This window comes from Salvelinus sp. IW2-2015, linkage group LG27 (genome assembly GCF_002910315.2).
Source record: "Salvelinus sp. IW2-2015 linkage group LG27, ASM291031v2, whole genome shotgun sequence".
Classification (NCBI taxonomy): Eukaryota; Metazoa; Chordata; class Actinopteri; order Salmoniformes; family Salmonidae; genus Salvelinus; species Salvelinus sp. IW2-2015.
In genome coordinates this window covers 13569589-13595461 of record NC_036867.1, presented here as the reverse complement: position 1 = coordinate 13595461, position 25873 = coordinate 13569589, and the positions used below count along the sequence as shown (strand labels likewise).

Below are 25873 nucleotides of genomic sequence, written 5' to 3'. Positions count from 1 at the left end.
TACAAGGATTTTCTAATTTAATATAATGTTAAAGAGGTTATTTATTTTTATAGTCCAAATGTTTGACAGACTGGCTGTCATATCGCTAAGCTAACCGTGACCCGCCTTGTAACCTTATTGATATGCTTACGGCCAGTGTGAGACATACTGTATCTGCTCAGTATTATTAATTATATTAATCTAGAGTCTAAATCCTGTCTGCAGGGGGCTCTAAACTAACATATGGAATTGTTATAAYATGGTCATACCAAGGATTATTTAGCTATTTGATTTTGAATTTTAAGGCTCTTTAAGTTATCCCCCCCAAAATATTAGATGAAACATTGAATTTGGCATTAGGCCTACTGTTATTAACCAATAGAAACGCATTGAATAACAGATGCACTACATGGAACAGATAATTAAAAAAAATATTCTAAAGAAGTTTATTCTGAAGTGTGTCGAATATCTGAGAGATATAAGAAAGATCAGGGAACTCTTTTTTAAAAACATGTATTTATCCCCTTATTTTAGGCACTAAGCTATCTCCATATACACTTCAATATATTATTTGAATTGGTACCGGGACCTTCAGTCTTGTGAGGCTTGTGGGTGTCCTAGAGCAAAACGGAGAACATCGTCATGTTTGTGAGAGCCTCAGCTTTCCACAGAGGGGCGACCGTTCCGGACGCTACAGACAGAAGTTGGCATAAGAGGATATACTGACTTCAGACGAGTCTTGTGAGGCTGGTGGGAATGGTAGAGCAAAACGGAGAACATTGTCGTGTTCGTAAGAGTCATTTTTCAATCGTTTGTAGGCCAAACTGTTCGGACGCTACAGATGTTTTTGTGAGGAGACCGATTTTCGGGATGTCTCATGGTTTGACAAACACTGCACTAGCTCTGCCACCTTTTACCGCGGATGCGGATGGGTGATATCGGCAGATGGTGGATTGAGATGCAGCCCATTCAAAAAAAATATCTCTAGCTTAAACAGACAGATTTTTATGTTTTTTTTGTATAATGTTAATTAGATTTCCGCAGGGGTGCGGACATTGTAAGCCAAGGGTTAATACTTAGAATCATTCATTCTGCATATGATTGGCAGGCTATGTAACAATTATATTAAAGATGTTTTGTAATAAATGTACCTTGACTGTTACATTCATAATTGATAATTGCGGCAATATCTGAGAGTTATACCTTAATGGAAGAATGGAAAATCAACAGGTACTGCAACTCAAGGCGTACAGCTTCAGGATGTGTGAAACAGGGCTATCTTGTGGTAGGTATCAGAATTACACACACAATCAGAATCTATTTAAGTCCATGGATGTACATTGTTTGTCTACAAAGACTCCTATGACAACAAAACATAAATAATGGAGTAATAAAACCTTATATTTTAGGTTATATGGTAAAACCATAGAGAATGATAGAGGTATCTAGTGGCCAAAAGGCTGTATTAGCATGGGCAGTGCCATTGAGGGCTTCCACCATTTTAATGTAAACTGTCTGGGGCTTCCAACTTCATTGGCTGATCTCTCCTGGTGAACCTGTTAGAGTCATGTCCAACTGAGTCATCAGGAGGGATCAGCCAATCGTGAAGAAGAAAATTGATTACTTCAAAATGGAGATAGCCTCAATGGCGCTGCCCGTGCTGTCACAGATACAAAGATGAGTCCTCTATCTCTGGGTAAAACAGTTATAAACTCTCAGGGGCTGATTTCAATTTTGTAAATGCACGCCTTTCTTACACACTTCTCAGTAGTTGGTATGCAGACTTACCTCATGCACCTGCATGGTTTCATTGCATGCACTGAATACATTTAATTCAATGCTGGAAACCCTCCCATTTGCTGGCCAACAGATTTTCTTATAGATTTTTCATTCAATAGGGTTTTCAGTACATTTATCTTAATTAAGCAAACTATTTACAGACGTGTACCTTTAAACCTTTAATTACAATTTTGTCAACCGACTTGGGTTCAGAATATAGGTCCAATGAAAGAAAGCCATTAAGTAAATGCATGCGTCTTAGTTTCAACAGCAACTGGTAGATAAAAATATTCTGATCTTGTAGATTATACTGTATAGGCACATTTTAAGGTTTGGAAAGTATGTATGAATCATTCAGAATGCCTTTATGCACGAAATATATTGCTGAATCAGAAATAAAGTGTTTTGATTCATCCTGAAGTTGTCATATTCAAGTTCATTCCATAAAATATTGGAAGGTGGAATAAAGTGTACTATAGGGGTTGAACAATAGTCCTATAAATCTCCTCTAATCTTCACTAATCATGGAACTCTATGACAACGGTCCAGTCGTCGTGAACTGTGCGGCAGGCTCCAGGTTTAACCTGCTACATGTGGTCTGAGTTCCATAGTGATTCAAATAGGCTACGTGTCCCAAATTATTGCACAACGTTAGCCTAATATGATCCACTAATGCTAGCGAACTTCACAGATGTGACAGAGGGAAGACAGACAAATTAAATGGAATGGAATGATTCAAAATGTATGCTACAAATTTAAGAAAACAAACACTAAAGTAACAGATATAATTGTATGTGGGTATTACTGGCGATGGCTCCTGACAGTGGTTAATATTTAACATGATACAAATGGTCAAATAAAAAGGAGAAAAGCCTGGGCATATAATTAAAACGTTCTAAAGCTCGGCATGTTCAGCCCTACAGAAGCCTATAGCTTGTGTCTCAATATTTAATCTAAGCAAATTATGAGGGCACACAATTAAAATTCAGAATAGTGGCACAGCTATTTATAGCCTAGGCTACTTCACTGTGGAAAAGTTGCAATACGTGTCATGTTGATATGATTTTCAGGTTGCTTTCATATGACTGGTTTCACATTGGTCTATAGGACTCATAAGAAAAAATGATCCAATGCCATTACTATGTGTATTTATAATCCCCTTCTCCAAATTGATTACTAATTTATTTAGCTCTTATCAATAATCAGTGGCGATTTTAACATGTAAATCTTGGTTGGGCAAAAMAAAAAAAAGTGGATGCATGCCAGCAAACCCACTACACAGCACAGCACAACACAACACTAAACAATACATGAATTGCACTATAACGGTGACAAACGGTGCCCACAAACTGTTAGGGCCTACATAAAGCTGTCCCAACAGCAGTCCCAACATCTTACCACTGCTACACCTGGCTATCAGCGAAACAGTTCATTCAGCCTCATTTACTGCCTTTAAAAAAACATAGCTGATAGGGCTGACTTGCTGAAACAAATGTGGTTTCTAATGAGAATTGACATGTACAAACTATGGTATAAGGGGACGACAAGCGGATAAGAGGCAATCCGTAATTTCGATTAAGATATTAATGAGCGAGCTAGGACAGAATTAGTCAATATAACTATTTGTTTAACACTTTTGAAATGTACAGCGACATAATTCGGAACATGGGTCGTTCTTACAGTGTTCTCCCTGTACACCAAGTCAGAACCGTAGGATAAATAAAGGGGGCATATAAGCAGACAATGAAAGCTCTTACAATTTTTGATGATTACATTTCTCTAAAACAGGTTATAGGCTACATGTGCACCACCAAGTCAGGACAGTAGGCAAAATGAATAAGGGTAAATAGACCAAATTATTTGGGTGAGGCACATGGGCTACTAACATCTTACTACACAACATAATGTACACTTAGTATTACTTTCTTAGTAACAGTATACATATCTCCCTGGCATATTACATAATTTATGCAGCAGCACCTTGTCGTGCTCACTTGAGTCCTTCGTGGGCAAATTTTGTCATCAAAGTCTGGCATAAAAATCCGGTGGATGACCATTCAAAACATATTTTCCCAGTTGGAGCTCGTTTATTCCCAACTTCCCAGTTGTCTTGAACTCACTGAAGTCAAGTTTTCGCAGTTCCAAGTTAGCAGTTGTTTTGAGCGCAGCACAAATCATGCTTCGTTGACAGCGAAATTCATGAACTTCTTTGACAAAAAGATCATGATCATTAGAAAGCAAATTACGGACTCCTCTTTAAATCTGCGTATTTCTCCTAAGCTCAGTTGTCCTGAGTCTGCACAACACTTCCAGGACCTAGGATCAACGGAGACACTCAAGTTTTTTAATACTARATCTCTTGACACATTGATGAAAATCAATCATGGCCTCTAAACCTTCAAGCTTCATACTGGACCCTATTCCAACTAAACTACTGAAAGAACTGCTTCCTGTGCATGGCCCTCCTATGTTGAACATAATAAACGGCTCCCTATCCACCGGATGTGTACCAAACTCACTAAACGTGGCAGTAATAAAGCCTTCCTGAAGACAAACAATGTATACGAAACGCTTCAGTCTGGTTTTAGACCCCATTATAGCACGGAGACTGCACTTGTGAAGGTGGTAAATTACCTTTAAATGGCATCAGACCGAGGCTCTGTATCTGTCCTCGTGGTCCTAGAGCTTAGTGCTGCTTTTGATACTATTGATCACCACATTCTTTTGGAGAGATTGGAAACCCAAATTGGTCTACACGGACCATTTAAGCCATTTTGCCACAACTTTGTAAGTGTGCTTGGGGTCATTGTCCATTTGGAAGAACCATTTGCGACCAAGTTTTAACTTCCTGACTGATGTCTTGAGATGTTGCTTCAATATAGCCACCACATTTTCCTTCCTCTTGATGCCATGTATTTTGTGAAGTGCACCAGTCCCTCCTGCAGCAAAGCACCCACACAACATGATGCTGCCACCCCCGTGCTTCACGGTTGGGATGGTGTTCTTCGGCTTGCAAGCGTCCCCCTTTTTCCTCCAAACATAACGATGGTCATTATGACCAAACAGTTCTATTTTTGTTTCATCAGACCAGAGGACATTTCTCCAAAAAGTACGATCTTTGTCCCCATGTGCAGTTGCAAACTGTAGTCTGGCTTTTTTCTGGCAGTTTTGGAGCAGTGGCTTCTTACTTGCTGAGCGGCCTTTCAGGTTCTGTCGATATAGGACTCGTTTTACTGTGGATATAGATACTTTTGTACCTGTTTCCTCCAGCATCTTCACAAGGTCCTTTGCTGTTGTTCTGGGATTGATTTGCAGTTGTCGCACCAAAGTACGTTCATCTCTAGGAGAAGTACTATTGTTTATACAGATGAACGTGGTACCTTCAGGCATTTGGAAATTTCTCCCAAGGATGAACCAGACTTGTGAAGGTTTGCATTTTTATTTCTGAGGTCTTGGCTGATTTCTTTTGATTTTCCCATGATGTCAAGCAAAGAGACACTGAGTTTGAAGGTAGGCCTTGAAATACATCCACAGGTACACCTCCAATTGACTAAAATTATGTAAATTAGCCTATCAGAAGCTTCTGAATCCATGACATAATTTTCTGGAATTTTCCAAGCTGTTTAAAGGCACAGTCAACTTAGTGTATGTAAACTTCTGACCCACTGGAATTGTGATGCAATGAGTTATAAGTTAAATAATCTGTATGTAAACAATTGTTGGAAAAATTATTTGTGTCATGCACAAAGTAGATGTCCTAACCGACTTGCCAAAACTATAGTTTGTAAACAATCAATTTGTGGAGTGGTTGAAAAACGAGTTTTAATGACTCCAACTTAAGTGTATGTAAACTTCCGACTTCAACTGTATATGTTTTACATTGTTTGCAAACTGATATGTGACACGTATTAATGCCAAAATAACATGCAAAACAGGCAAGCCCCCAAAAAACAATATATATATATATTTTAAATAACTTTATTTTCATTTTTATGTTCGGCTCAAAACAGGCCCTGAATGACGGGTTTCCACTGTCAATAGCTCTTACCAGTTTATAAATTACAGTYTATGGAGAATGCTGTATTTCTACTAAAAAGAATGAAGTAGATGCCTCTTCCATTTGGAACCGGCAGGTTCACTCGACTTTATTCATGGTGATGGAATTATGAGTGAATTCAAGGTCAGATTAAGGTGTGTCTGTAGACACAACCTCTGCCACAACTTCATTTCTTAGATCTCCACCCCCAACGAATAGCGGGAGAACAGAATTCCATTGTCATGCTTAAACTGAAGGTCAGAATAGGCATAGAGAGAAAAGTGCATAAGAAGGGAATTACATTCAATTTACAGGGCTTAACTCAGGTCGGAATCGGCCCCCTTAAGGCATTGGCCTGCCCCAGCCTCTGGAATGCCCTCCCAGACCACCCGAAGGAAACTTTGGGCTCCTTTAAATGGGTCTAAAGACCTTTCTCTTTAGAAAGGCTTTGTGTTGATAGCTGTGCTTCTTGGTGTCCTTGCCCCATAGCGTCAGCTGTATTCTTTGTGTCAGTTGCAGTGTCTAGTTGTGTCAATTTTTTTCTATTTGGTTTTTATTTTTATTTCATACACTTATTATTCTTTATGAGGAAAAGCACTTATTACAAATGTAATAAATTATTATTAATTATTGGTTAAACGGAATCAGTTAATTTAACAGCAGGAAAATAAATATGCCAAAGAAAGAGATAGTCTGTAAATTTAATTATAATGAACACTGAAAGACTACATGGGCCTTAAGTTATTATTATAAAAGTATTAGTATTTATGCATTTCTGATGCCCGCAACCTTGTGATGCTTCCGATTTAATGCAGCGTAATCACAGCGCATGCTCAGACAGACTGCTCGAAAATACTGCTTGTATTTATTTCCTGCTTGATGTTTCCTTTCGGAGCAATGGCAAAAGTGAAAGCCACCTTGGTTTGTGCAGGTACTTACACTTTCTAACCGTTTCTGTTTTGTTAATAAATGCGTTATTCGTTGCATTACCTTGATAACTTCTCAGATTTTTTTTCGTTTGGGTGGAATTGTGGTGCAATATGCACGGACAGTAACAGTAACGTAGCTAGCTAAGGGCGCGAGCTATTCTAGCTGATGCATCATGAGGTTGAAAGCCTTAGGTAACGTTAAATTGCAGAAGCATTTGTGTAACTTGCTTATTTGTTAACGTGATGATTTTCACATTAACTGTTCATTTTGTTTTTATATTGTAGGGCTTTTTCTATGTTCAACGGTGCTTGCAATTGTCGAAGAACTCGATGACACGTAAGTGATGCTCTAATGTATTTCGCTTGTGGAATCTTCCTGTCTTTTGTTTAACGTCAATCCCTAGTATGTATGCGAATGTTGTCACCTGACGACCATTTTGGTTAATGTAATAGACCCAATGAATAACTATTTTATGGTAAAATAACTTAAGCTATTCCAATCTCAAACCAGTCACTCTCCCTGTACACAGAAACGTATGTTAATATTGTTTGTAAACAYAATTGTAGACTTCTGAGTTTGACTCAGTGTACCCATCACCAAGGGTGTAACTTTTGTGTTGTTATATTGGGGTGGTTGGGGGGGAAATACATCCCAAACTTCTGATAGTTTGGTCAATATATCCCAACCACAACTGAAATACCAATCATTTTGATATTACTTTAAACTGTTMGTCTAACTTTATTATGCAATCTGGTTTCCGAGCTGGTCATGGGTGCACCTCCGCCACGCTCAAGGTCCTAAACGATATCATAYCCGCCATCGATAAGAGAAAATACTTTGCAGCTGTATTCATCGACCTGGCCAAGGCTTTCGACTCTGTCAATCACCACATTCTTATCGGCAGACTCAACAGCCTTGGTTTCTCAAATGACTGCCTCGCCTGGTTCAACAACTACTTCTCAGATAGAGTTCAGTGTGTCAAATCGGAGAGCCTGTTGTTCGGACCTCTGGCAGTCTTTATGGGGGTGCCACAGGGTTCAATCCTCGGGCCGACTCTTTTCTCTGTATACATCAATGATATCATATCTCTTGCTGCTGGTGATTCTCTGATCCACCTCTACGCAGACGACACCATTCTGTATACTTCTGGCCCTTCTTTGGACACTGTGTTAACTAACCTCCAGATGAGCTTCAATGCCATACAACTCTCCTTCCGTTGTCTCCAACTGCTCTTAAATGCAAGTAAAACTAAATGCATGCTCTTCAACCGATCTCTGCCCACACCTGCTCGCGCGTCCAGCATCACTACTCTGGATGGTTCTGACTTAGAATATGTGGACAACTACAAATACCTAGGTATCTGGTTAGACTGTAAACTCTCCTTCCAGACTCACATTAAGCATCTCCAATCCAAAATTAAATCTAGAATTGGCTTCCTATTTCGCAACAAAGCATCCTTCACTCATGCTGCCAAACATACCCTTGTAAAACTGACTATCCTACCGATCCTTGACTTCGGCGATATCATTTACAAAATAGCCTCCAACACTCTACTCAACAAATTGGATGCAGTCTATCACAGTGCAATCTGTTTTGTCACCAAAGCCCCATATACTACCCACCACTGCGACCAGTATTCTCTCGTTGGCTGGCCCTCGCTTCATATTCGTCACCAAACCCACTGGCTCCAGGTCATCTATAAGTATTTTCTAGGTAATGCCCCGCCTTATCTCAGCTCACTGGTCACCATAGCAGCACCCACCCGTAGCACGCGCTCCAGCAGGTATATTTCACTGGTCACCCCCAAAGCCAATTCCTCTTTTTGCCGCCTTTCCTTCCAGTTCTCTGCTGCCAATGACTGGAACGAACTGCAAAAATCACTGAAGCTGGAGACTCATATCTCCCTCACTAGCTTTAAGCATCAGCTGTCAGAGCAGCTCACAGATCACTGCACTTGTACATAGCCCATCTGTAAATAGCCCGTCCAACTACCTCATCCCCATACTGTTATTTATTGTGCTCCTTTGCTCACAGGAACTCTCTATTTTCACACTCATCTTCTGCATATCTATCACTCCAGTGTTTAATTGCTATATTGTAATTATTTTGCCACTATGGCCTATTTATTGCCTTACCTCCCTTATCCTACCTCATTTGCACACTGTATATAGACTTTTTCTATTGTATTATTGACTGTATGTTTGTTTATTCCATGTGTAACTCTGTGTTGTTGTTTTGTGTCGCACTGCTTTGCTTTATCTTGGCCAGGTCGCAGTTGTAAATGAGAACTTGTTCTCAACTAGCCTACCTGGTTAAATAAAGGTGAAAAAAACAAACAAATTTGTTCAGAAAGTAACCACGCTTGGCAATTTTTTTGGTAGAAGGACTGTGAGAGAGTCAGTTCTGGGGTGCGTTCAGTTCGATTGAACATTTGCTACATTGTTTAACGGATGGTGTTGTTTGGTGGGTGTGGCAGGGTGTGGCTTGAAACAGTGAGTGACATATTTGAAGGCCAGCGGTGAATTTTGAACCCACAACCCCTGCCTGTTTTTTAAACWGGTTGTTCAGAACAACGTTGCCTTTTATTTTTGTACCGAATGCAGCCCTGGTGACGTTTCTACTCCAAAATAAATTAAAGTAATATGATGGTGACACCATTGAAATATAATTTTACAATCCAAAATTGAGCCTAACAACATTTTGGTCCATATTATCAGGCTGGTGTGTTATTTAGCAATAAGCATTATCACCTGTAGCCCAACTGATGCATCATAGTGGCTATAAATAAATAGACTGGAGCATGGGGTTGCCCATCTGTTTTTGTGCTAATCATTGACTAGATCAGTGCTTCCTAAACGTTTTCTGTCATGGCCCTGTTTCCTCATGGGGGAACATCATATGCCCCTTAACCTCCCCACAAAATTATGTTATAAGAATACTTTTTAGTCATCAAGAAACCYTACATACAAACACCAGTAACTGGTTTCCCTTCCATATTGAAATCAAGAAGAGAAAATGACAAATAAAGCAGCTTACTGCTGTGCAATGTCACATGTATCCTTATTAAAAATATAAAGTTGTTTCTGGAACTACTCATAGGGTGACTATTAGGCTGCATAAACATGATGAATGCTTTCCTCCCTGAATTTTGGCCTTCAAAATAGTTTTCTAGGTTGCTGCTGCTGGTCATAGTATGCGAGACAGGCATGCTGCCTCTGACTGGGGAGAGAAACAGGATTGCCTACTGCCAGAGGTTCAGAGGAACAGCCCTTCTCTAATTCTGTAGCCTACTAGAAACAAGTTGTTTCAAGTTTATAATACGACCAACGTTGTTTGAACTCACAAAATTTAGCCCAGTACGACCGTTACCAATTATCACTCATTTTGAGAAAATCTTGTCACTGCAATAGAAACTTAAACGTAAAATGTTTTCTTTTTCTATATAATTCTTATTCGTGCTTATGAATTTACCATGTTAAATGTGACTGTCTTTATTTGTTACAAGTCAGCTCACAAAATTAATTGTTTGTTAAGAGGAGAGAGCGAAAGAGCGGAGCCCAAAGCATATTTTGCGGCGGGGGGATCCAATCATAAAATTAGGAATTGAGTAGTAGTGTAAAGCCACAGAAAGCTAGTAACTACGGTGGGGAAATAATTTCCAATTCAACCCCTGCAAGTTAAGGGCCTGCTCATTACGTCCTTGTTGCAGTATGTCTTGTTCATTTTACTTGTGTCTATAATGCCTCGTTCACATCATATTGGAAACTCAAATGTCTGACTTGCTTACTCGTTGTAGAAAGATAGGTTTCCCACTTGGGAAATATCAGAATCAACCAATAGGAAACTAAACGCAAATCATTTTTGCTTATTTTAACTCCGAGGTCCCGATTTTCAAAGTTTCATACCGGTTATTGCGAAGTTTCATGGTTTGAATAAGTCTCTTTTAATGGCTTTGGTACTGGTTAAAATATAAAGCCAAAGTTTTATGAATTCTGATTATTATTATTATTTTTTCTTCCTCAGATTTAAAGACACCAGAGTAGATGATGTCTGGCTGGTGGACGTGAGTCTTGTTTGCTTTGCATCGCACACACTGCAATCATACTGACGTGACGAGGCTGAATGAGCCCATTCAGCACTGCTTTAGACCCTCGTCCTGACACCAGTGTCCAGCTCATCCCTTACGGAAGTGGCAGTGGGGGTGGGAAGGGGGAGGTGTGTCTACTGTGTGTGTTTTAGTCAATGAGAAGTCATGCATGGCGGGCGGCGCGCCTGGCCTGGGGGCTTTGGGGGGGTTTATGCCAGAGCCCAGGGTTCATGTCTGGGGCCTGAGCAAATCCAGCTGGCACCCAAAGCTGGCACTCCCTGTCCAGACCAGTCTGACCGCTTGAGGAGAAATGATTGGAGTGACAGCAGTTGTACTATATACACTGACGTGGATCACTATAGGCAGGCACAGACACAGCCGGAAACACAGTCTTGTAGACTGGTACACAGAACAGGGCTGTGCATTGACTATCAGGCAAAAAAATGCTTAGGTGGAAATGCCAATCCCAATACCAAGTACAGCATTGCCACAAAGATGGGAGATTATTATTGAAATGTTGTAATTCAACTTTTTTGGCTGGTGGTGTGTTCAGGGTTGTCATTTCAAGTAAACCCAGGGTATAGCTAAGTGACAGGGTGGGGTTGAAGCTCTTTAAGGCCTACTGCATTTCTACACAGTTAAAAAACCCTCTAAAATGCTATTTGGAGAACAGGTCCCATGAGCGCCAACATGTTAAGTTTACAGGAGCATATATAATGTGGTGTCAAATGAAAGCTGAGTATATATTTTGGGGGAATTAAGGCATAGATATGTTTTTCAACCATTTTTCCATCCTAAAAATGTGGAATAAGCAGAGGCTTTGATTTCTGGTCACACAGATGAAAAAGGAGTCTTWAAAAAAACATCTAGAAAAAGTCTTAAAAGGTATTAGAAATACATCAAAACACAATGTTGAAGTAAAGGCCCCTGCCAACTCATATCAAAATGTATATTTACTTTTGCAGAAATAATTTGCCTTCTGTAAGTTTAAGAAATATTACCTCATGTTTCTGTTACCACAAACCCACATATCTTTAAAATATCTTCTAATTTCTCTCCCTCGTGAGGAGGGAGGATTATGAAAGAAGTAACAAGTAAAGGTAGACCTACAAATTAGTTAGGGTTTTTACTGATAACTATTTTGTTTTATGAATTATTAAATGATTAAAACGCGTCACTCTGTTACCAAATTSGTACCAGTGACCAAAAACTCTAACAAAATGACTGCAATTGAATTGGGAAATAATAGTCACAAACCACAGGTACAGTAGAGTTCAGTACAGTAGAGAACACATGGGAAGAGTGCAGTATAATGCAATATACTGTACTGAACTATACTCTACTTTTTTTTTTACATGTACTCTACTGTATTGTACTGAACTTTACTGTGGTGTCAACTTGTGGAACATAGAAGTTTATGATTGGTATAGATTTGGTCTGGACCAAACAAATTTGATCTAGTTTGGGAGCTGAGCTCATTAAAATAATAGCCATAGTGTAGAATAATATGCAAATGAGTGATATAATTTTTTTCTAGCTTTGTGTACCTTTTCAGGATACATCACCTTAAAGACAATGACTGTATAGTACAGATCCCATGATGCCATTATGTTACCATCGTTCTGTTATGTTACCGAGTGTTACTCTAGTTCAATAACAAAAATATAAATATATACAAGGTGTTATCCTAGCTGATACCGCATTCTTTCTGCAGACGTGTTTGAATTTTAATTCGGAGTAGATATTTACGTGGTCACATAAAAATCTGAGGGAGATTTTCTTCTGTTAAACTTTGCATCTGCACTGTTCCTCAGGTACATGTGATTTAGTAAACATGTCAGTGGGAATTGTTAAAAGTAGACTTCTGCATACACTGTAGGTGTATGGTTTGTTAAACTTAGCAATCAATGTATTTTTTTTTGGCATACATTTTTTAAGTGAGTCTCTGCATCACATTGTTACCGTGGAATTGCCAACAGCAAAATTGACTCCAGCCTTTATCAGTCCCTCCAGGATTTTCCAATCTATTTTTTTTTTGCCAAATCAAAAGTTCCCTGCATATTATGTAAATTTGTCCAATCACTGCAATATTTCTGGATAAAACAGTCAAATCATTGCAATATTATTGCATAGAACTGACCCATCACAGCAGTGCCAAAAGAGGGCTCACAATTTCAACCAATCTCRGCACATTTACCACATATGGTTCAATCAAGCCACACATCAGCAAACTTTTTCCTTTGTCACCACATTTTTGCGACAAATTGGACAAAATCATTGCCTATTGCCATGCAAAATGTCAGAATTGGCWAAGTAAAATTAAGCATTTTTGCCCGCAAATATCACAAAAAATCCCTGCGAAATCTTGGAGGGACTTTATTTATCACCTTGGCTGCAGTAGCTTCATTCACCTCAAACACATGTCAATACAGCAGTTATCTTGCTACTCACTAGCTCAGCATCTGGATTAAAAACTAGTTTTGTTTTATGTCTTGTCAAACTGCAGTTAAGCCTACCTAGCGTCCTAGCTGTCTACAGCTATCTTCCACCTCTGCACTCTTTTGAGAGAAAAGTCTCGCTGTTCATCTGCCCGCTCCGACGGTGTCCTCGTGGTCCTAAAGTCAGCCCGCTAATACCGCTAAACTGCATTTGTCTTTTAATTGGATTAGGAATGATTTTATTAGCCTATTTTAAATTGTTGTGGTTGAGCTAGGATATGGCGACTGCCGTACCCAGTTGATGTCCCTGGGGGTGTTGCCGCCATGCGTGTTATTTCTGAACAGTGTGTGTATTTGTGTTCGTAGTTTTAGAGCTAGGCCTATTTCATCATTTTTACAGTGACTGACAGTGTTGTGTTGGGCCTTTGCAGTTTTATGCACCGTGGTGTGGCTACTGTAAAAAACTGGAGCCCATTTGGTATGACGTCGGCGCCGAGTTGAAAAGCTCTGGATCYCCTGTGCGAGTGGGCAAGATGGACGGCACTGCATACTCTGGTGAGTCTCTGTTGCAGTGACCTTGTCAATGGCTTCTCTACATGTTCCTGATTGCCTGTAGTCTTGACTACCTACATTATTTTGTCAATGTAAGCACATTTGAACAGCTTTAAGTCTTAGACAAAAATAACAGTATGCATATATGGGTTAACATGTAGTCTATCGGGTTGACACCATAGCTATCTATAGTTCAGACAGGAAACGCCACGTATTCGTTTAAACATTTATTAGAAAAAGATTACAGTACATGCATGCGTTAGTCTTGGCGTTAGGCTCTGCTCCTTCGGGGTAGCTCACTGCCAGAGTGCATTATGTTAAGATGATAATAATAATAATAATAATTATTATTATTATAATAATAATAATTATTATTATTATTACAGGCAGTGAGCAAGGTACGCTGTACAAATCCCCCTGACCAAAACAAAAGCGGCGCTCAAACAGGTGGAGGCTGGCGTGGGGTGGGAAAGCAGAAAACTGACATGCATGACGAGTAACACGTTACAGCAATAGCATGTCACCAGAACCCCAGCGCATAGCTTGCGTGTGGCAGCCATCAGAGAATGTGTGTGCAGAACCTGTTTGACTGAATAGGCCGCCATATTAAGGTAGTGATCAATCTAATTTGTGCATTATCAGCTGATGCCAATACTTGGGTTTTTTGTCTGAGCGATTATGATGATTATTTTTTTTGTCTGCATACCAAATACACATGGCCAAAAGTATGTGGACACCCATTCAAATTAGTGGATTCTGCTATTTCAGCCAAACCCGTTGCTGACGGGTGTATAAGATCGAGCACACKGCCATGCWATCTCCATACGCTAACATTGGCAGTAGAATGGGCCGTACRGAAGAGCTCAGTGACTTTCAACGTGGGACCGTCATAGGATGCCACCTTTCCAACAAGTCCGCTAGAGCTGCCTCGGTCAACTGTAAGTGCTGTTATTGTGAAGTGGAAACATKTAGGAGCAACAACGGTTCAGCCYCYAAGTGGTAGGCCACGCAAGCTCACAGAACAGGACCATCGAGTGCTATAGRGCGTAAAAACATCTGTCCTTGGTTGCAACACTCACTACTGAGTTCAAAACTGTCTCTGGAAGCAACGTCAGCACATGATCTGTTCGTCCGGAGCTTCATGAAATGGGCTTTCATGGCTGAGCAGCCGTACACAAGCCTAAGATCACCATGCACAGTGCCAAGCGTCGGCTGGAGTGGTGTAATGCTCGCCCCCATTGGACTGGACCCCCTCTTTTATGCTGCTGCTACTCTCTGTTTATCATCTATGCATAGTCACTTTAAATATACCTACATGTACATATTAGCCCGGTTAGTGCCCCCGCGCATTTACTCTGTACTGGTAGCACCTTTTTATATAACCCCGCTACTGTTATTTTCACTGTCATTTTAACTTTACTTTTTTTTTTGTTACTACTTATGTGTTGTATACCTAATACCAATTTTTTTACTTAAAAATTGCACTGTTGGTTAGGGCTTGTAAGTAAGCACGTGACAAACTTTGATTTGAGTAGTGGAAACGCGTTCTCTGGAGTGATGAATCACGCTTCACCATCTGGCTGTCAAACGGACTAATCTGGGTTTGGCGGATGCCAGGAGAACGCTACCTGCCCGAATGCATAATGCCAACTGTACAGCCTGGTGGAGGAGGAATAATGGTTTGGGCTAGGCCCCTTAGTTCCAGTGAAGGGAAGTCTTAATGCTACAACACAATGACATTCTAGATGATTCTGTGCTTCCAACTTTGTGGCAACAGTTTGGGGAAGGCCCTTTCCTGTTTCAGCCTGACAATGCCCCTGTGCACAAAGCGAGGTCCATATAGAAATGGTTTGTKGAGATTGMTTTGGAAGAATTTGACTGGCTTGCACAGAGCCCTGACCTCAACGCCATTGAACATCTTTGGGATGAATTGGAACGCTGACTGCGAGCCAGGCCTAATCGCCCAACATCAGTGCCCGACCTCATTAATGCTCTTGTGGCTGAATGGAAGAAAGTTCCCTCCCGCAGCAATGTTCCAATATCTAGTGGAAAGTCTTCCCAGAAGAGTGGAGGCTGTTATAGCAGCAAAGGAGGGACCAACTCCATATTAATGCCCATGATTTTGGAATGAGATGTTCGAGCAGTTGTCCACATACTTTTGGCCTGGTAGTGTAAATATCTTCCATCTAATTGAGCATACAGAGTCCCAAATGGCACCCTATTCCGTGAATAATGCACTGCTAGGGCCTTTAGMGCTCTGGTCAAAAGTAGTCCTCTCTTTAGGGTTCRCCTATGTCTTACTGTGCCTCCCTTGAAACTGCCATTCTGCTATCGGTTTCACCTGGCTGTTAAAGATGCACTATTCCTATTGCCAAGACCTAAGTCTGACTTCATTACTTAGGATCTCTTCATCTTTTTTCTCATGTTATTAACCCCTAGCCTCTCACTCTGGCTAATCACGCATAAACCAGATTAAAATTCCACGGACAGATTACATGACTGTCTGTCACTGACTTTACTCGCAGTCCAAGATTAGGCTAACTAAGAGGCTACTAAAACCTCATCAACAGGTGACGACAGCTTTCAGGTATTAGGGAAAGTGCATTCTGTGGACAGAGCTGGTCCTTAAAATGTAGTCCCAAYACAATTAACTGCGGATTATGGTTACTGTAGTTCTAATGGAATTTCTATTCCTTATTGTCCCATTCTGTAGTTCCATATGGGATATGCAGCTTAGGTAAAAAAATTAATAAGAAGTAGTTGAGAAAATGGATTGACACATGCTTCAGTTTTGTTTAAATATTGTCACTTTCCATTCAGGCATGTCCTCAGAATTTGGAGTACGAGGATACCCCACAATCAAATTGTAAGTATGAGCACATATGAAGACAATATACACTGACCATTGCCGTTTGTTAGAAGTTTACATAACGAGCAATGCTTTACCCAATATTTTCTTTCACAATGATCATGTCTTTGCTGAACTGAGTTGTCCATTGTGACTTGACTTGTCAGCATTAGGCCTGATGATGAGACCTATGGAATAAAGCTCCCCATACGCCCCTGGGGCTAGCCAATGGGGGATTTAAGGTGTTGTTGCCGCCTACCCTGAGGGCAATACATGGCCTAATGAGGTATTGTATCATTAAGATATGATGATTTGATCATCTATTTAGGTCATCCAAGGTGCCGGTCAAATATACTGAGTGCAGTGGAGCAGAATGTGTGTGTACAGTGCATTTGGAAGGTATTCAGACCTTTWGACTTTTTCCACATTTTGTTACGTTACAGCCTTATTCTAAAATGGATTCAATTGTTTTGTTTTTTTCATCAATCTACACACCCCATAATGACAGCAAAAACAGGTTTTTAGATTTRTTTTGCAGCGATTACAGCCTCGAGTCTTCTTGGGTATGACACTACAAGCTTGGCACAGCTGTATTTGGAGAGTTTCTCCTATTCTTCCTTGCAGATCCTCTCTAGCTCTGTTAGGTTGGATGGGGAGCGTCACTGCACAGCTATTTTCAGGTCTCTCCAGAGATGTTCGATCGGGTTCAAGTCCGGGCTCTGGCTGGGCCACTCAAGGACATTCCTGTGTTGTCTTGGCTGTGTGCTTAGGGTGGTTGTCCTGTTGGAAGGTGAACCTTCGCCCCAGTCTGAGGTCCTGAGTGCTCTGGAGCAGGGATCTCAAGGATCTCTCTGTACTTTGCTCAGTTCGTCTTTCCCTCAATCCTGACTAGTCTCCCAGTCCCTGCCGCTGAAAAATATCKCCATAGTATGATGCTGCCACCACCATGCTTCACCGTAGGGATGGTGCCAGGTTTRTTCCAGARGTGACGCTTGGCATTCAGGCCAAAGAGTTCAATCTTGGTTTCATGAGACCAGAGAATCTTGTTTCTCATGGTCAGAGTKCTTTGGTGCCTTTTTGCAAACTCCAYGTGGGCTGTCATGTGCCTTTTACTGAGGAGTGGCTTCCGCCTGGCCACTCTACCATAAAGGCCTGATTGATGGAGAGATGGTTGTCCTTCTGGAAGGTTCTCCCATTTTCACCCTGACCAAGGCCCTTGTCCCCCGATTGCTCAGTTTGGCCGGGCGGCCAGCTCTAGGAAGAGTCTTGGTGGTTAAAAACTTCTTCCATTTAAGAATGATGGAGTTCACTGTGTTRTTGGGGACCTTCAATGCTGAAGACATTTTTTGGTACCCTTCCCCAGATCTGTGCCTTGACACAATCCTGTCTARGGATAATTCCTTTCGATTTCCATYMCTTGGTTTTTGCTCTGTCATGCACTGTCAACTGTGGGCCCTTCCATAGCAGGGGTGGGCAATTCCAAATCATGTCCAATCAATTGAATTTATCACAGTTGGACTCCAATCAAGTTGTAGAAACATCTCAAGGATGATCAATGGAAACAGGATGAACCTGAGCTTAATTTTGAGTCTCATAACAAAGGGTATGAATATTTATGTAAATAAGGTGTTTCTGTTTTTTATTTGTAATAAATGAGCAAAAATGTATATAAACCTGTTTTCGCTTTGTTATTATGGGGTATTGTGTTTAGATTGATGAGGAAAATATTTAATTTAATCAATTTTAGAATAAGGCTTTTAATGTAACAAAATGTGGAAAAAGGAAGGGGTCTGAATACATTCCGAATGCACTGTATATAGAACAYAAATATAAACACAACAGGTAAAGTTGTAATATTTTTGATTGTGAAGATATTTCACAGCGATTTAGATTACAATGTTTCTCTACGCTATACTTGCTTGTTTTGTCACAAACTGAAATCCTTCAGTTTGAGCCAACTTTTGTCCCTCAGTCAAGTATTGAATTTCAAGCACAGATTGAACTACAAAGACCAGGGAGCTTTTTGAAAGCCTCATAAAGAAGGGCAGTGATTGGTAGATGGATAACAATAACAAATCAGACATTGAATGTCTTTTTTTAAGCATGGTCAAGTTAATTAGGCTGTGGATTATGTAGTAAACCACCAAGACACATGACAGGTACAGTAATCCTTCTGAACTGAGCTGCAGGACAGGAATGAAGCTACTCAGGAATGTTACCATCAGGCCATTGGTGATTTTAAAACAGCTACAGTGTTCAATGGCTGTGATTGATTGGAGAAAACAACTGAGGATGGATCAATAACATTGGTAACTCTTTACTTCACACCCAGTGTCATAACACAGTCATAAGCATTTTATAATATTATAACAGTCATGACCCATATATTTACACRGGTTGTGACATATATTGTGTTATTTTATGGCTGGTTATGACACCTACATGTGTCAAAACCCACATTTATTCAAATTAATTTTTTGTTGTTGTAATGTATTATTTATAGTCAGGTTTTGTTCATCATATTTTTAATAACTTGTAGAAAATACACTTTATGACACTGTCAAGAAGCATTATGACCATCATAATAATATAAACCAGATAGGCCTATCACGTGCATGCCCTTATATCAGTCATTAGTCAAAAAGAGTGTATTTTTTTCTTTAATTTTTTTTCTTTCTGCTCCTGTAAATTCTGGTCCTTCATTTATCCCAGTCATCAGCAACAGAGAATTGGAATAGGTGCATGTGTGACAATTGTGTGTGAAATTACAATAATTTAATATGGTCAATTTCAAATATGGGCACTTTTGTGTAACAAACATACTGTTGACACATAGGCTATGGTGTAATCTGGAATGTTATGTCTTGTGGGGTAGGTTTTGTGGGTTTTAACACTCTTATGTAGGTGTCATAACCAGCCATAAAATAACACAATATAAGTCACAACAGGTCTAAGTATGTGTCATGACAGTATGATGACAAGTTATGTCAGCTGTTATGAAATGTCTTGCCGTGTCATAATGTGTTATGATGCTGGGTGTCAAGTGTTATCATAACATTGTAGTGACTCCACAATGACCTAAATTGAGTTTTTTTAGGATGAAACGAAACTGGATGGAGCTAAGCACAGGCAAAATCCTAGAGGAAAACCTGCTTCAGTCTGCTTACACCAGAGACTGGTAGAGGAATTCACCTTTTAGCAGGACAATGACCTAAATCTCAAAGCCAAATCTACACTGGAGTTGCTTACCAGGAAGACTGGGAATGTTCCTGAGTGGCCAAGTTACAGTTTTGACTTAAACCTGCTTGAAAATATAACGGTAAGACTTAAACTGCTGTCTAGGCATGATCCCCAACATCTTGCCAGAGCTTGAAGAAATAAATGATGGCCAAATATTGCACAATTTATAGACCTTCCCAAGAAGACTAGCAGCTGTAATCAATGCCAAAGGTGTTTCTAACATATTCACTCAGGGAGCTGAATATTTGCGCAACGACCATATTTGAGTGATTCCATTTTATTCACACAGCGTATTTTTTTTGAGATTGTTGACAATTAAATAGATTTTAATCCCACTTTAACACAAAATGTGAAGACATCCAAGGGGTTTGAACACTTTGGCAAGACACTGTAAATCCCTGAGGAAGTAGAAGCTTTAGCCTCTTCAGACAACAACACCGTATAATCTTTTATTCATTTATTTGAGGCTTCTGTAGGACACTTAGGTTCTGTTTGAGCAAACATGATAACTCTGTTAGATGATCACAGTGGGGCAATCATCACATTAAACCAAGCGCGTGATGAAATATTCTCAGGGGACTACACTAGGTAGCATCCCCCGGAGAGAAATATAGAGACAGACCTGAGACTCCATCTCTCCCGGAGTTCATTAGAATAGATCCAAATAGCCTTGTGTACTGGTGTATCCCTAGCAAACACTCCTGGATGTATTTGTCAGGTCTTTTGGGGTCTGATCCTGGTAGTGTTGTGGTTGATGTAACTATAATGAAAGAGAAGAGGGCCTTGTTTTCTCTCCTGTACTGCWATTGGAAATTGGATGACGCTTATCCAAAACCCTGATCAAATAGAGAGATTCTGGGGCTGAAAGTGTCAAGTATCTCTGAGTGGGAGTGCTGATCTTGGATCAGGTTAACCCCTGTCCATGTAATGTTATTAGTTGTGATCTAAAGGCAAACCTGATCCGTAATCAGCACTCCTACTCTGAGACGCTTGATACATACAGCCCTGACCTCTGGGTAAAGGGATCGCTTTGACCCATGGACCTGCCTCTGGATTGGAATCAAATTTTGGTTTGAGTAGTTTTGGATTTGACTCACACTTGCTGGGGAAGTGTAATCTCTTTTAGCTTTGGCATTGTTATCATGCCTTTTCACAGCATTACAAAGAGCAACCCCAGAGTGGGTTGTCAGAATGCACACATACACGCACTAGATACCGAGACTAACAATTAAAGGGCCAAATGAAAGGCTTTTATCTTGTTTTTCTCATGCAAATGTACCATTCTGTCCATTTKTCCTCACAAAAGGACTGGCATAAAGAAGGAAATTCACAGTCTTTTTCTTGGTGTTATTCAATCTCTTTCTCTCCGCCACACMCACTCTCCTCCTTTCTCAGGCTAAAGGGTGATCTTGCCTATAATTACAAGGGGCCAAGGACAAAGGATGACATCGTAGAATTCGCCAACAGGGTAGCAGGGTAAGTCGTAGGACTCTTACCATATGCGCTGTTGCTTCAACATCTCTTATGGGTGATATAAATGAGTACATAATCACTTATGTAAGTCTATATGAATAAATATGATCGGACAAAAATGGCTATACATGCCCTGAATACTGTGGTCTTCTAAACAGGACATTATGCTGTATGGGCTACACATGGAACTCTATACAACAAATGTCTTGTCTCCCCCTTAGAATGCAGTGAATTTCCACCCTAGTCCTTTAAAGTCTCTTCAAATGCCAGTTAATAGCTTAGCTTAAGGGGATTCCTCTCTCTCGGGAAAATCCAAACTAGACCCATGATGACTGATCAGTCGGAATGGTGGGTCAAAGACCTGGTTGGGTTTTCACCTCTGACTGCATGCTTCTGCGATGTTCACTAGATGGCACCAGAACCATACACGTTAAACTAGAGTTCAACTAGGAAAGAAACATGGCCGTGTTCAGTATGCAGTCCGTAGCAATAAATAAATCAGTGTTCTAATATGAGATGTTCAGGTTAGTTCCTCTCAGTTTCACTTTGTTTGAAAAATGTTTTCTCAACTTCAGGCAATTTAACTAATGGCAAACACATGATTTTATAATCCTAATATAGTGTTTCTGTTTGTGTGCATGTCTTCTGTCCTCTTCAGGCCAGCAGTCCGAGCACTTCCAAGCAAACAGATGTTTGACCATATGATGAAGAGACATGACGTGCTCTTTGTATACTTCGGCGGGGAGTCTCCACTCAAGGTAGGGGCTCTGGAAGTTTCTCTGGTCCAGACCGCATAACCTCCAAGTGTGGAGTGAGAGTGTTCACAATGTGTAGCAATATAATATGTGCGAAGTTGTTTTGACCCAATACCTTCAGACATTTTGAGTGAAAAATATCAAAATCGACAAACATTTATGTTAAGTAATTCGCTGCATGAAATCATAGTAGGATTCATATTCTCTCAGTGTGATCATGGGAATTTGTTAACGATACATTTATTCCAGTCAGTTCAAGTAGGTGATTTGCCATTCAGAGGTGTAAAAAGAAATTGGAATTCTTGGTTGGAGCTCTCACATAGTACACATTATATAGTAAGACGATCCATACTACATTGACGTATTGGTTAGCTACCATCCTGATTTAACTATATGCTTTCTGAGTAATTCGATATGCATTCCCCCCCATATGTTTATCGCTTCTCTGTGGGTCTGAAATGTTATCTTATCATCCAATCAAAGCCACTGAAAGCTGTCACGGCATTTAGCTAGAATMTATTGATTGGATCATAAAGCTGCTGCTCACACTGCTGCTGCCAAGCGCTCTCAGAGTGAGGAAAGGCCCATTTTATACAACGTGCTAGACAACCTTGATAAATGTCCCAAACCAAGTTAACACCGAGGGCAATTCTCGGAGAAGAAGAAGCTTGTAACTTGTGTTGATTTCTCGTTTGCAGGAGAAGTATATCGACATGGCTGCGGAGCTGATTGTGTATACATACTTCTTCTCTGCGTCTGAAGACGTCTTACCAGAGGTAACGGCCTTGAGAATGTGGCATGTCCCCTGGCTCTTCAGCCAGGTTGTTTTCCCACATATCATTTCAGAGAGGAGAACTTATCAGCGGCGCATTTGAAAGTTTCATTCTCATCACTTTTCTAATTAGGGATTTATTGTGATTTTTGATAATTGTTTTAGTCGCATAGCCTGCTAGTCGAACACAAGGCAGCACTTACAAGTGAAAGTCCAGCAGTYCTGCAGTGACATTCTCCATGCAGTATGATATGGTAAATGCCATAGGGACAGTGAAGCCTGCGAGCATGCTGCTTTTGCAGGTTTATCTGGCATGAGGTTCATAGTTTGCTAGGATGGCTTGCCGCCAATAGGACTGCTGTCTCGTATGGTTCAGGTGCCCATAAATTAAGAAAGTAAGGGATGATTTATGGAATTCGCTTTGAATTATGTATTTTATGTGTTTTCACCATCCAGTCAGTGACTTTGCCAGAGCTTCCATCGGTCGTAGTCTTCAAGGACGGGGCCTACTTTACCTATGATGGTAAGTATCTGGTCGGGGCTACAGGGCTGGGGTGGTGGGTGATACGCTTGAGTAGTATTTTGTTTGTGCTTTCCAAATAGAATGTTTTATTTTCTGTTTTAACTGCCTATGGCTTGTCATAAAATGTTCTCTTGGAGTAACTATGTGTGATATCGGCCTTTGAGGACCAGCTTTTCCCTAGAAAGGAGGTCAGTCTAATTTGGGCAAGGCAAGGGTGCCATTTTCTCCTTTGTTCCCCCCTTTCCTCCTCCTCTCCTCTCCCTCTACTAGCCTTGTTTGCTCAGGCTTTGTTTCTCCAGTCTTATACCAGAGTGTCTGTTCTTTCATCTTTCATCCGGCTTCACCACACTGCCTTTTGAAGTGGTGACTCCTCCGTTATAAAGCGGTTCGGCTCTTCCCACTATCGCCTTTGTGGTCAGGCCAGTGATGTCGTGGTGGTGGCTGTCTCTGGGCAGACACAGAACAGGCAAAGGAACAGGGAAGGAGGGAGGGATGGATGGGTGGATGGTGGATATAACTGAGTGGGCGTGGGATGGTGGGAGACCACAGTGCAGTCCAGAGGAACCAGGGTAGGCTGGGCTTTCATCTGGGACTGACTGACTGACTGACTGACTCGGCCATGTCTGAGTCAGCTGCCCAGTAAAGTCAGGTCGGAAAGAATGATATGCTATAGCCACCAATACAGTTCCGAGCCCCCTCAGCGTATGAGCACCAGCTCGCCACATTCTTGCATCACTTCCTGTATACCGCCGCCGAGCGCTTCGGGTGGGAGGTGAAAACGGAAGGGCAGCGCGTCCAGGCACAGGCCGACAACAAAGGGGCCCCAGTAGTGTATGTTGGGGAGGTTAGGCGCTCTGTGAAGGGCCCGCAGAACAAAATCCARCCCCTGGTTTGGCTCTGGTCCAGCCTGGCACTGGATGTCTGTCTGTTCCACCTGGCTGTTCCAAAATGGGGGCTTCCGCCACCAGAAGTCCAGCAGGAGGCGGTCTCCACAGCGGACGGTCACCACGAAAATACCACACTCCAGCGAGTCCTCTAGGACCCTGATAACGAGGATGTTCTGTATGGCTTGCATCGCCATGGTTACTGCCGGAGATAAGCTAGGGAAATCAGAGCCGGAGCAACAAGATATGACAGAGGATTGGCTTTTTTCTGAACATGCAGCTTGGTTATCTCACTCCACTGGAAAACATAAGTGGTTCTGGGATAGATAACATATTTTTATTACTTAAGTTTAAAAAATATATATATTTTACATTCTACACTTCATCTTTAGACATTTGGAAACAGAGGGGGTAGACAGGCAAGTGGGAGAACAGTAGAATTGTATACTGGTCTCCGGTGGGGAACCGTTACTCTGATACTGAGAGCGTTACTGCAAGAACACAGGCTCTGCACAATGAAAAGGATTTTGAAGGCTGTTACTTCAAGAACAACAGTAGTACATAATCCAAAAGTAAAATTGGAATGGTAAAATCTAATTTTGATTGGTAAACACATCTCATAGTGCRTCTAAGTGAAATGCTCTAGTCGGTATAATGACCTTAAAGCCTTTCCAATAATACCTTGTATTTAGTCAGTGTGATGCATATTTTACCTGAATCCTCCTCAGCATGGTCCCTAGTTTGGGAGTCCTGCCATTGGTGCTCTGCRCTGGGCTGTGCTCTGTGCCTAATAGGCGAGTTCCTCTAATGTAGCAGAGCAGCCACTGAAATTATGTTCACATTCTCTCTAGTGCTCTATGACACATTTTTACTGCATGTGTTGGGCTACTTTCCAAATGGCACGCTATTATCTATGTAGTTCATAGGGTTCTGGTCAAAACTAGTGCACTATAAAGGGAATAGGGTACYTACACACGATATCTCCCCTCCARCACATATGCAAGTTACTATCATCGCCAGACGGTCAGAATTTGCATTGAACATAGTGACATTTACAACTACGTGCAATCAGCTCATTCAAATATGAGACTAGTACGTCACCATTTACTGTAGCTTCTAGTTGTGTTATGAATAGCTGTGGGGTTTAGCTTGGACACGTATATTGGCTTGCTTTTGTGATAATTCCAGTGTCTATTTGTACATGTATAGTGTTTTGTGTTAATTCCTGTTTGTACACTCATTGCCAGAATTTGAAAATGTCTACACAGAACACCCCTTCAGTATTCCTACACCGCAGTTTTAGTGTTGTCCAAATACGGCAGCCCCACTTTGTGTAAACACTKTTTGACATAATGCCATCAAGCTCTGATCGGCTTGCTGCACAGAACAAACAACCTAGCAGTCCATTTTGGAGCATGAACGCTCCCACGGAATATAAGTAATAATAATAATTTCCATTTTACAGAATAATCTGATTTAAAAAAAAAAAAAAAAAAAATTGACACTAGACATGGCAACTGACACAAAGAACACAGCTGACGCTACAAGGACACCAAGGAGCACAGCTATCGACAAAG

General features: G+C 40.9%; 1 protein-coding gene across 1 annotated transcript in view; it reads left to right on the top strand.

Annotated features, from left to right (window-relative positions):
• The first annotated feature begins 6635 nt into the window (after positions 1–6635).
• Positions 6636–25873, top strand: part of tmx3b (thioredoxin related transmembrane protein 3b) — a 68265-nt gene continuing 49027 nt past the window's right edge. The window contains exons 1-9 of the mRNA XM_023972547.2: positions 6636–6725; positions 7009–7060; positions 10748–10787; positions 13681–13804; positions 16622–16667; positions 21285–21365; positions 22021–22120; positions 22816–22893; positions 23346–23412. Coding sequence (XP_023828315.1) covers positions 6674–6725; positions 7009–7060; positions 10748–10787; positions 13681–13804; positions 16622–16667; positions 21285–21365; positions 22021–22120; positions 22816–22893; positions 23346–23412 — 640 coding nt within the window. The 5' untranslated portion in view covers positions 6636–6673. The remainder of the gene's footprint in view (positions 6726–7008; positions 7061–10747; positions 10788–13680; positions 13805–16621; positions 16668–21284; positions 21366–22020; positions 22121–22815; positions 22894–23345; positions 23413–25873) is intronic.